Genomic DNA, 12,631 nt, shown 5'->3' with positions numbered 1-12,631 from the left:
TATGTGTGTATATATGTATATGTATATACATATACTGTTACATTTGGCCACGCAAATAAGTAATACATCCAAACAGATAGAATCATTAAGAAATGACAAAAGTAGACAGCCAAATAGAGGCACATTTCGTATAGCCGGCTGAACCTGAAAGTAGGCTACACAAAAATTTCCACACACATACACACACTGTTGCCCCCACTCACACACACACACACACAAAATGAAATACATCCACTATGACTTAGCATAAACCTATTATAGCACATGCAATTTCAATAAAGTTTCCACAAAACTTTTTGGGTAAGAGTATTAAATAGACAAAACGAATTTTTGGGCTTTTACATAAAATATAAATTCTCTGAAGTTACACTTTAAGAAAAAGCAGAGTGAATAGATTATAGAGAAAAAAAAAACAAGAAATATAATTTGATATTAATTATAAAAAAAAAAAAAAACGAAAATTAATTAAAAATGTAGTAGAAAAGTTTATTTAATAAAATGAATATAATAAATATATATAATTTGTTAAGTCGCATATCATTTTGACTTTCCAGACCATCAGCTCTGACTCTCTCTCTCTCTCTCTGTCTCTGTCTCTCTCACTTTCTTTACCCTCTTATCTCTGTACTTTCAATTCCCTACCATGTCTCTCTCTTTGGTTCGCACTTTTTCTCTTACTCTCACTCACTTGCTCACTGTTGGCAATCTGTCATCAATCCGTCATCTCTCTTTGCTGCTCTCTCTGTGTCTCTCTTTCTCACTAACTCCCTCTCTCTCTCTCTCTCTCTCTCTCTCTCTCTCTCTCTCTCTCTGCCTTTCTGTCATCACTCTCTGCGGTCTCTCTCTCTCTCACTTGCTTTCGCTCTTTTATCTCACTCTCTGGTTTCCTAGCTCTGTTTCCCTCATCTGTTTCAGTCCTCTTTCCTCTCTCTTGCTATCCTCCTCGCTGCCTCATATCGCTTCTCTAGCTCTCATACTCTCGCCTTAACTCTTTATGGTTCTTTTCTCACATTCCCTTTCTTTCTCCCTTAACCTTTTTCAGCCACTCTCTCTCTCTCTCTCTCTCTTTTCTCTATCTCTGGTCTCCCTTCCTTCTACTTAAGGCCCAGGGTATCTCACAGTCAGCAATGTTTGCTCAACATAACACCAACTTGTTGTTTGTTGTGCGTGGGCTTATGTCTTACTTGTCTGTCTCTGTGTGCATGTGTGTGTGTGTGTGCGTTTGTCTGTGCGTTTCTTGTTATTGGACTTGCTGACAAAACACCTACTTTTATTTCGTTTTCATTTCATTTTCATTTTGTTTTTCCAACTTTGCACGAAAACAACACGAAAACTTTTCGCGTCGCTGCTCTGAGAATACTTTACAGACTTTTTCCTTTTTTTTTTGCGTACATTTGGAATTTCATAAATTTTTAACTGATTGCCAAAAGCGCCAAGCGGTTACAACAAATGTCTAAATTTGTTGCCTTTTTGTACCCTACTTATGGCAAGGGGTTTTTCTGAAAATTTAAATCTATTCTTAATCAGCAGTAACAGTTGATTTGATAAGGGTAAACAAAACTCAGCTAGCCCTGCTGTCTTAATGTTGTTCACAAATGAGGCAGAAAATTTGCTTTTTGATATACAATTTTCTTTCAAATTAAAGCGACTGGATAGCTTCTATTATCTAAGGACTGTTCTACCTTAACCCCTTAATTATATGCCAAATACCTTCAGAATAAATTATTAATGCAGAATAATTAAACGAGCAAAAATATTTGAATATTCAAAACCGAAAATGAAATACGTGTATTTATATTCTAATGAAAAATATCTACATTATTCTTAGAACTTCCTTAAAATTCAAATTTTCAATCAAATGCAAACAAGTTTCCCTGGGAAGAACCTAGAGTGAGGGTATTAAAACTTCAGAACACAGCAAATAAAACATTTTTCTTATTTTTGCGGCTCACGTTTTGTGCAAACATCTCTCTTTTTTTTTTTTGGGTAAATGTCGAAACTTTTTTCCAAATCGCAAAGTCATTAAAGCTGCTACATAATTAATATGAAAGGAATTCAGGAAAAGTTAATTTGCATATGATACGCGCATACACACATACACACATTTATATTTCATGGGTATGGGTCATTGGGTCATTCGCTTGCCAGAGCGTCCAACCGGAAGCCCATTTAATATCCCTATCACGGTCCAAGCAGGCACAGCACCTAATCCCAGGTGTATATGAGTGTGCGTAAAGGTGTGTATGGGTGTATGGGTGTTTCTCTGTGTGTGTGTGTGTGCTTGTGTGTGCACTCAGTCAGTTATTTTGCATAATTTGTTGAGCAACCCCTTTGGCAAATTCCAGCAGCCAGCAGCAGCAGCAGCAGCCAGGCCACATTTTTAATTACTTCATTTATTTCTGGCCCGGCCGGCAGCTAATTAATCGATTAATCGATTAGTCGATGGTGCACGACTGCATCAGGATTAGTTTTTGGCAAACAACATAATCAACTGAAAATTAATACGCATTACACAAATTGAGTACCAAACACCAGCCAAAGCCGGGACGCTACGTGACCGACCACAAGACCCAATACAATTATCTACTCGCACTGTTCGTAACACTAGTCAACAGGGTGCAGCCTTGGGAAAATATGAAAATATGAAATCACATTATTATAGAGAATATATGTGGATAGGTGATTAAATAGATGAAGGGCAACGAGGATAGATGCAGCATGTGTATAGATGAATACATGGAAAGCTGAATAGATGGAATAAGTGGATAGGTAGATAGATAGATGAATAGATGTATATCTAGATGAATAAATGCACAGTTGGAAAGATTTATCTTGGCATAGCACTGCTGGTGAAATGAATGGATGAACAGTTGGGAAAATAAATAGATAGATAGAGGGTTAGATGGATAGATAGAAGGTTAAAAAGATAGATGATCGATGAATAGATGGATAGGTTATAAGGAAGTAACAAATAATTAGATGGGCGAATGGAAAGAGAGATAAAAATGGAAAGATATATTTATAAATGATAAATGAATACACGGATAGATATATAGATGCACGAATGGATGGACGAAGAGATTGATAATATTGAAATTGAGAGATAAATGGATAAATGAAGAGATATGGATAAATTTTGATATGAATGGATAGTACGATGTATAGAAGTATACCTGAATAAATGAATAGATTGATAGATGGACGATAGATAAATAATAGTAAGTGGTTAAATTATTAAATGCATAACTATATATTATTATCTATTATTTAATACGTAAACTATCGTAAAACAAACATTTGTTGGCTAGTCTAATAGAGCTTAGGTGGATGTGCTGCTTTAATAAAAACTTTCAGATCAACTGAGACGTGCTTACACCAAGACAGCTGCCCATATTTGAGTGTGTGGGTGTGTGTGTGTGTGCGGGCGTTTAGTTTTACAAGAGTATGTGTGTGTATGTGCATGATGTGTCTAGTGATTTGTCGATTGGAGCTGAAAGTCTGCCCAAGGCGTAAATGAATATTGATTCATTGATTTCTAATCAGTGGAGCAACGCGGGTGGTTCATCCATCACAAAGGAATGACACGCTGCGTGCAAAGCACCACCTGCTGTGCCCACCCCGCCCCCTGGCACGAGCCCACTTCTAATTACTGGCGACTATCTTGCTAATTTGTCAACTTATTATTAATCCTGGTCTCTTTCTAGTATTACGTGAAAGGGACTATGATGATTTGTTGGCTAGATATGTGATAAGGCGATGGAATAGATGTAGGATTGTAGATATTATATGTATATGGGACTGGTCTGATATATGTTTTGTCACAATGGAATAATAGTAAGAAATTAAACGAGAATAAAATGTAAAAGAATTTTTTAAAGTAAATATTTTGTAAGTTTCAGTTTCAGACTTGCTATTTTAAGTATATCTCGAGAACTTTAAGAGCTAGATGAATCATGTTTTGTATATGGATTCTTAAAGCTCACATACAAACTTAGAATATTTGATTTCATGAATAGCAACGCCCTATTCAAACGAAACCAGAAATTAAAAACTTGAACTTTTTCGAGGAAGAAAAAAGTTGAAAAAGTTTTGGGGTATCTGTTAGTCAGGCACTCCATCTAGCTATTTTTGGGAGTCGATTCATGTAACTGTTTTGTGCGTGCCAGCGGATGAACTTGAAGTGACGTACGACAGAATATTTCATTCACTTCAGCAGCAGCAAAGTGAAAGCAACGTGGCGTATGCGTAATGCGTAATGCGAGTGACATTTGAAGTGAACGAAAGGAACGTGCAGAAGCGAAAAAATATATAAAAAAAAAAAATAAATAAATAAATAAATTTAACAAAAATAATACTAAGGGAGGAAACTTACAGCAAGATGTACAAGAGAAAGGCTTAGGGCAAAGCGCAAACTCGATTTGCAGCAGACGTAAAAAAAAATCAAATCAGAAATAAGAAAAATACATGTGAATGTGATTTGCGATAATAATTAATTAATAACAATTAATAAATAGCCACAACAAGTTCCAAATCAACATTTGTGGTCTTAGTTAATTTCAACAGAGGCGCAAATTAAACTCAATTCAATTCAGTGAACAAAAACGACGCGAGCTAATTTAATTAAAGTCAGCAACGACTTTCGAGGCCAGCCACAGTAAATACAGCAACTACATCAACAACAACTTGAGCAAACGTCTGGGCAACGGCTTCAGCGTGGGTCACAGCCAGCGAGCAATTGGAAGCGAATCGAGACGCCGCAGACAGCGTTTCAGGATGCGCATGAAAGTGGGCAAATTCTGCCTGCAGCGCCAGGCATCAGGCCAGAGCGAAAAGTTTCCACTGCCCAGGTGAGTTGAAATGCCTCAAGCAGAGGGACAGAGGCAAGGTCAGGGAAAAAGTGAGAGGCAGGGACAGGGACAGCCACAGCGCAATAAGCACCATCTATGGCGCTGACAAAGAAGTTTGGCAATATAATACAAAGTTCTTGCAATAAAAAGCTGAGCTGTATTTAGTGACAGCTGTCGTCACCATTTTCTTAAGTGATCGATAAATAATCAAACTTAACTTAAATCTTATAAGAGTCCTATCTATATAAACCTAAAAATATGTAACACATATGCATATCTTTTATGGCAATGCTTCAAGTAACTAAATATAGTTCACATTTTTATACAATTCATCAATAAAAATTTAGCAGAACTGTACTCTTATGATATCGATGAATATTCTAAACTCGAAAAGATATAAATAATCTAAGAAATAAACCCCACTTATATCAATCTAAAGTAGTCCATATGTTATATATAGAAATAAACGTGTTTTCTTGTTGAACATAGAATCGTCAAGCTGTCTTTAACGAGAGACGAAAGACTTATCGATTTATCGATATATTCAGCTGCATGCAGGATATGTGCTAGTCGATATTTCTCAATCAAACTTTTGACTTCCCAAAAAGATATCGTGCCTCTGGCCACTTCTCTGTCTTATCAACCGCCTACAGGGTATCCACTGGTCGCTCAAGCTCTACTAAAAAGTTCACTTATTGAATCCACATAAAGTCATCAGGGTTCAAAACGAACAACTCTCCAAAGAATTCAAAGCTCAACTTTGAGTTCAGCTGCGGGCAGGGTATCTGCTGCTCGTTCAAGCTCAATCGAGCAGCACACTTATGTGCTATAAATTATTATATCTTTGCTCACATAAACAAGCATATACTTAGATATATGTATATAGGTATAGAAGTATATCCGCACAGGCAGGAGCAACGCACGTGCCTTCGACCCAAGTGGAGAGCGCCGCAAAGCTGAATCCCAACACGAAGTGGAAATAAGAGGAAAATAAAAGAAAACATAAACATGCGGCGAGCGTTTCTCGAGGCGGTGGGCGAGCTGAGGCTAACAACTAATTTACCTCAAGTAAGATGGCAAAAAGGACATGTGTCACCAAATGTAAAAGGCACTCAGCTCTACAAATAATGTCAAACATTTAATTTCCGTTCGACTGACAAATGCTCTCTGCTCAATTTAATGGGAAATTATTTAAATAATCTGGGCACATCATTGAATTTCAAAGGGCCAGGATATTAGAGAGAGAGAGAGTGGAATATCAGTGTGCCAGGTGGTATCAACTCAATCCAGCCATCATCAATCAAACACACGACTCCAGCCAGAAATCTGCTCGAGATTAGGCCCCACAGTCACGTTGTCCTAGCAACTCGCTGGGACTGGAACTGAAGGGAAAAAACGTGTTAAGCAAGAAAATCGAGCTAGAGCTAAATTCTAATTAATTCCGTTGCTATTCGGGTTGCCAGACCAACCAAACTACCCACTCAGTCTCGCCTTCTCTTGTACTCGCACTCTCTCTCTCCCTTCCGCTGTCTTCGTTCATCTCGTGTTATTTAGCAATTATTTTTCAATTTACTTTTGTGTGCTTAAGCAGGGCAATATTAATGGGCAAATGGTTGCAGGGGCAGCGCCCGCAGGCGTATGCGTAATATCTGGCTGAAACTCATCACTCATACGCCCCGTCGTGCCTCCATAAAGTCCAGCTGGCGACTTTTTGTCCATTTAATTTTAAATAAGCCATCAGCATTTGGGCCACCAAAGAACCTAACCAAAATGTGGGTCATCATCACTAAACGCATCACTAAAACTGACAGCAGAGCAAAACACACGAGAACTGAACCGATAAACGAGCATAGCTGACTAGTGGATGCTCTGCAAAACAATTTAAGAAAGTTTGAGTAGTTCGTGGATAAAATGTTCATTTTTATTTGACAGAGTTCGGTTATTATGGAGCGCTTACTTTGCTTGATGAATATTGTTATGGATAATGTAGTCGAAATTCGATTAATTTTTTTGGTTTTTTAAATGTATCGAACTATCGGAATATGATATGCAAATATATAAGCAGAAGGTATATTTTATATATTCCTCTACCCATTCCGCACAACTCAATGCAAATACCCTTTCAGTGCATCTCAGCTATAGGGTATAACGGTGTTAATGACGACCTACTCTATGCAACAAGGTCAAAAACTAAGCGGGGGAGCAAGCAAAAAATTTTACATTGTCGCCCGGCAGCTTGTTGTGAACACATTAAAAATGCGATTATGAATGTGCCAGAGGATGCCTCTATGTGTATGTGTGTGAGAGAGAAAGTACGTCTAGATGTGTGTGTGTGTGTGTGTCTGAGCTGCCTTGTGCGTTGTGTGTGAAAAGCGTAATGGCAAGTGTCATAAACGTTATGCATAATTAAAACATTTAATGCCAAAATTGGGAATTAGAGAATCGCGCCTGACACATCCAGCACAAAGGAAAGGCCAAAGGGCAAACAATGTACAAAAAGCAGAGCAAAGCCTTCTGGATGCTGTAGACTCGTACGAAATGGAAAGTTATTGCAGATGACAGCTTGTTCGTGGAGGTAAAATTTTGCAAACAGTTTAAATTCTAAATATATGTAATGCATAGATAAATTAGATCAAATTATGTCGGGCACATAAATTAGTATATGCCGGCTCGGCTGGCCTTCAAGGTCATCAGCCCCAAAAGTATGCCATGGAAAATGTAAATTATGATAGAGGCGTATTTTTAGCTAGGGTTGCGCGTGGGCCTCTGATAGTAAAAAATATACACGGTTTATTTATTTTTGTAATTATAAAATTATATTGAAGACTCTCTATTATGCTGTAAGATATCTTCTATTATTTTTATTGTGCATAAATAATTTATGCTTTAAATAGGTAAATTCATTATTTATTAAAATATCTTATTCCAGCTATTCTTTTTTTTTTAGAAAAATGATTAATATTTACCTAACAATTCAAAAAAGTTCTAATATTAAAAATAAAATAAGAAAAATAATAATCTGAAAGGTATGACTTCAAAAAATATTATGATATCTTATAACAGTTTATTAAAACAAAAAAAACAAAAAACAAACAAAAAAAAATTGGTTCAGATTAAAATCGTTAAAAAAAATAAATGAACAAAATACATTTCTTACAAAATATAGGAACTGGAAGATTATATACACAATTTTTTTTATATTTAAATGAACAAATAAGAAATAAACTAAAAACTATAAAAAAAATTTTTTTTTTAATTAATAATACTCATTTTGCTTGGTTTATTGTGATAATTAATAATATTTGTTTAATTACCACATATTAGATAATTACATACCTAAACTACAAACTCTAAGTGAATTTACATATAATAGGATTGTGTAAATGCGAGACTCTACGTTCCCAGTAGCAACAACAATTCTCATAAGTTCGTCATAATGAATGAGTATATTATTTAAATTGCATATGAGACTCGCAAATCGTTTTTATTTATATTTTCTTTAATTATGACAAGCATTTCCAGCTAACAGAGAGAAATAGCCACTTGGTATGCCAATATGAGAAGAGCCATAAAAAATATAATGCATTCGCACACAGTTCCTAGCATAGTAGATATATATTGCTATATATACATATATATGTATTTATATATACGGTTAGGTGATACGTGGGTGTATGAAGTCGTTAGGAACACGTAGATAGAAACGCAGAAGGAGGAACTTTTTGATTGAATTGTTTGTAGAGCGTGCGCGTATTTCAATTAATTAACCAGGCTTCTCTCTCACTGACAGTCGCTCTAGCTCTCGCTCTCCCTTAGTTTCGTTGCTCTCTCTCTCTCTCTCTAAATGGCACACTCTGTTTTTTTTTTTTACTGGAAATTTACGTCTGTCAAGCAATTTAACATGCTTATCAGGTCTTGGCCATTGTTGCCGGCAGCTAATATAAAAATAACTTTATATGTCTTCACACCTCCCCACCCCCGCCCCACACACACACACACGCACCACTTCTGTGCCTGCTCACCTAGGCACCCCTAACCACTTAATGTTTTATTGAATGCACACTCTCCCATATCCACCACTCATATTTTAACCTCAAAACTCAATTTTCTTTCACACACCAAAAAAAAAACGCTAAAAAGTTAATGAAGCGTGCCTCAGATTGAAAGCGACCCCAAAAAGATCTTCTCCCTTAGCAACACCTTGCCAAAAGCCCACGAAGTGCGCTCAAACATACAGATTTCTGTCGACTTTTTAATCAAACTGGCGGCAATATAAACCATATTAACGCATTTTTACTGTATATTATGTATGAATATTCTCGTATGTCTGACCAAAATTGGGTTCGTTTAGCTAAAATGGTGTCGCTGTCTGAAACAAAAGTCAATTTACTTAAAAGTGAACGTGATTATTCAATTTGGGAAAGCACACCAAATCGAGGAACTAAAGAAAGAAATACATATTAAGAGGTATAAGTGTGTCCAACGAAGTTTTCTATAAATGGAAATTTTAAGGAATACAGAATTTTAGTATATACAATATATACATACATATATGTCGACTCTAATATTTTTCGATTTTTTGTCCTAACGATTTCTACAGTTGCTGAACTTATTGTATAACTGACTGTACAGTCAAATCTATTTTTAACCATGATAGATTTTTGCCTTTATGTGTAATCAATTTCAATTTAATACATATATATAATGAATATATGATAATATCGATTATAAAATGTGTGAACAACCTCTCAAAGTCTGAACACATTTTTCAAATATACGTACTACTGGTTTATTAGTAAGCTAACAAGAGTTTATAGCTTAATATAATCAACACTATAAAAGCGTATCTCATGAGTATCCGTTATATTCGCGTGATCAAGTTTTATGACAAATGAGTTTTACTATTTATAGATGAATTCATCTAAAAATACGTAACTCAACTGAACTGAACTGAACTTTTAATTGAAATGAAAGAGCGACAATAGCCGAAATTTTAACGGCACTTAATTGGTTTGCATGATAAAGCAAATGCTCTATAGATCAAATACTGTCTCTTTGTTCATCTCTTCACACACACGCGCTCTCTCTCTCTCTCTCTCTTTCTCTCTCCCCCACCCTCTAATTTATTGACGCGTGCGATCAGCTGTAACAAGTGGAATAATACCAATTCAGCAGCTATACAAAATACAAAACTTTTCCATTTTAAGCGCATGCACTTTGCCTCTGTTATGCAGTGTAATATGAGAATCTCTTTCATATAGAGATATATGTATATGCACATATTATATAAAGTATAGTATACATGTAAATGTCTTGACTACGCAGTAGTTGTGTTTATAGAGCCATGGTCAACCGCAAGGGCTGCACTTGGCTTTTATTAAAATTGTGCTCAGCGCTTATGCGGGTATGATCCAAGTCTCAGGTGTCTGCTGTCACCTGGTACTTCTTTATTGTTTGGCACGACTTTCAAATAGGGTTTCCAATTACCCATTCAAAAGAATTTATGACGTCACGTAGGGGAATTCAAATTTCGTCTGAGTTGCAAAAACTTGTTGAGTTCGCTTTGAGCTCAAGTTGAGTTGTTTTTTATGACAGAAAATTGCTTTGATGTGGATAAGAGTATATATGTATGTATATCTATATATATGATATTATTTACCTCTATTGTATGAATAATTAAATTGAAAACATATTATATGTAAACTAGCACATACAAAAATAAATATTTATGAATTGAAAATTGATTGGGAACATATTCTTGGAATTAATTCTATTTGTCTATCAGGGGAGTATGTATGCATATTTTTAGTATATACTTATACATATCTATAAACTAAACAATGAGTTTCCGGGTTGGAAACCCGGATTATTTCAATCAGATTATAATTTTTTTTTTTTATTTCAACTGAACAAAGAGAATCAGTTTTTCAACTCTTAAGAGATTTTGTTGTCATTGATAATGATCATAATAGATAATACTGTTCTAGATTAATGATTATTGTGTTGTAGTAATACATTGATAAATTTATATATATATGTATGTATGTTAATAAATTATTATTATCACAGTGGAGAAATTTTTTAAATTTTAATTTAAGATTTAAATTAAGTAAACTATGAATGAATGCACAAAACAGAATGTACATATGTACATGTCTGTGTCTATTTAAATGCCTATAAAAATATTATATAAGACAAGTAAAACTTTGTAGCCTACTGCTTAATACTCGTTCACGTTAAAAATAAAATTTAAAAAAAAAAATAAAATAAAATAAATATCGTTCATTTTTAGTAGTTCTCAAAAAAAAATTGTTAGAGTCTATTTCTAGAGATCTATATTCAAAACATTGAAAAAAATAGGTATATAAGTATAATTAATAAATGTATTTTATATATTAGTCTGTCAAGTATATATTACTATCCCTAATAGCTTAGATAGTAGTATTCATGTACTGCTAGATATGGTATATGGTAAACCAATACGCTCTATGAACCAGTATAGCTAAACACATTTGTAGTAAGATATATAAACAAAAGCTTTGAATCATGATCACATAACGTCATACACGATTAATAAGCGCACTAATATAGTCACTTTGTTAAAGCGCTAGGGCATGGACTCAGATCACATGCGTTATCAAAGGCAGCGCGGAATAACTGTCAAATATGATAAATCAAGTGTAATTGAAAGAAGTGCGAATAAGCCAACGCCAGCAATGAAAGCCGAGGCGCACGACAGAAGCACAAAAGAAAACCGAAACACACAGAGAAAGACAAACAGAGTGAGAGAGCGAGAGCGAGAGCGAGAGAGGGAAAGGGAGAGCCGCAAACAATAAAGTAAACACGCAAAGTCAAATTTAAAAGAACAAAAATAATATAGTTGGGCTGTTTTTGGGCTTACGTTAAGAGATACCAATATAGAGAGAGTGGGAGGGAGGCAGAGAGGTGGTGATTGTGTATGTGTGCGTGTGTGTGTGTGTGGAAGAGCAACAATCAAGTTTGAGTGACAGTTATGTTGAGCAGATCTCGGATCGGTTAAGCTCAGCTCGTTGAGCTGCATGTGCAGCGCGCGGGGCTGGGGAGGGATGGGAACGCACAAATGCGAATAATGAGCAAAGCGCAGATGTCAAAAAAACAAGAACAAAACTACAGTAAAATTCAGTTTTTTTTCCCCCATTCTTCTTTTTTTTGTTACTTTTGTTGGTTTAGCTATTTATTCGACTGGCGATGCCAACAAAATAGGGTAAAAAATTGTGCATGCTAGTTAGTAACGCGAGGGCGACCCATCAATGCAGTGGGGCAGTCGCATTTCGAGCGCAGCCCAAAGTGAATGTGAATCGAGCTGAGCAGTGAAAAATAAATAATAATTAATAATAATAAATATACAAAATAACTATATAAACTAAAAGAAGAATAAAAACTGAAAACCAAAATACTCTCTGAAGAGTATTAAATACATATACATAAATAAATATACTATATAGTATATCATATAAAAACGACTTTTTTCTTGAGTGCCCCTAGTGCGAGTTAAACTGCGTTTTAAGCATGTCCTACAATTACAGTAATCGCACCGAGGATAACCCATACGAGGATGAGTATGTGTATTAAACACGCTGTCTCTCTCTCTCTCTCCTCTTCTCTCCTCTCCACCGCCCTCTCACGGTGTGTCTCTTTTTTTACCCAGTCAAGCAACAAATTCGCGTAGGCTCATTGACCATGTTAACCTGACCAAACGAAAAAATTAAGTGCGTCCGTCCTCTGCACAACAAATTCAATGGCTG

General features: G+C 35.6%; 1 protein-coding gene across 4 annotated transcripts in view; it reads left to right on the top strand.

Annotated features, from left to right (window-relative positions):
- The window catches only part of hoe1 (OCA2 melanosomal transmembrane protein hoepel1), a 29,612-nt gene that overhangs the window by 8,175 nt on the left and 8,806 nt on the right, over positions 1-12,631 (top strand). Inside the window, exon 2 of one of the 4 annotated variants that reach the window (XM_030382891.2) lies at positions 4,217-4,847. The exons of 1 other annotated variant lie outside the window; for it this stretch is intronic. In XM_030382891.2, the coding sequence (XP_030238751.1) occupies positions 4,774-4,847 (74 nt within the window). In that variant the 5' untranslated portion in view covers positions 4,217-4,773. Of the gene's footprint in view, positions 1-4,213; positions 4,848-12,100; positions 12,446-12,631 lie in introns of those variants that run through there. 2 more of the 4 variants (XM_089258526.1, XM_030382892.2) reach the window with 2 other exon arrangements.

This window comes from Drosophila navojoa, chromosome 3, assembly GCF_054131105.1.
Source record: "Drosophila navojoa isolate 15081-1374.11 chromosome 3, UAZ_NAV_1.0, whole genome shotgun sequence".
NCBI lineage: Eukaryota > Metazoa > Arthropoda > Insecta > Diptera > Drosophilidae > Drosophila > Drosophila navojoa.
This window is presented reverse-complemented; position numbering and strand designations above follow the sequence as displayed.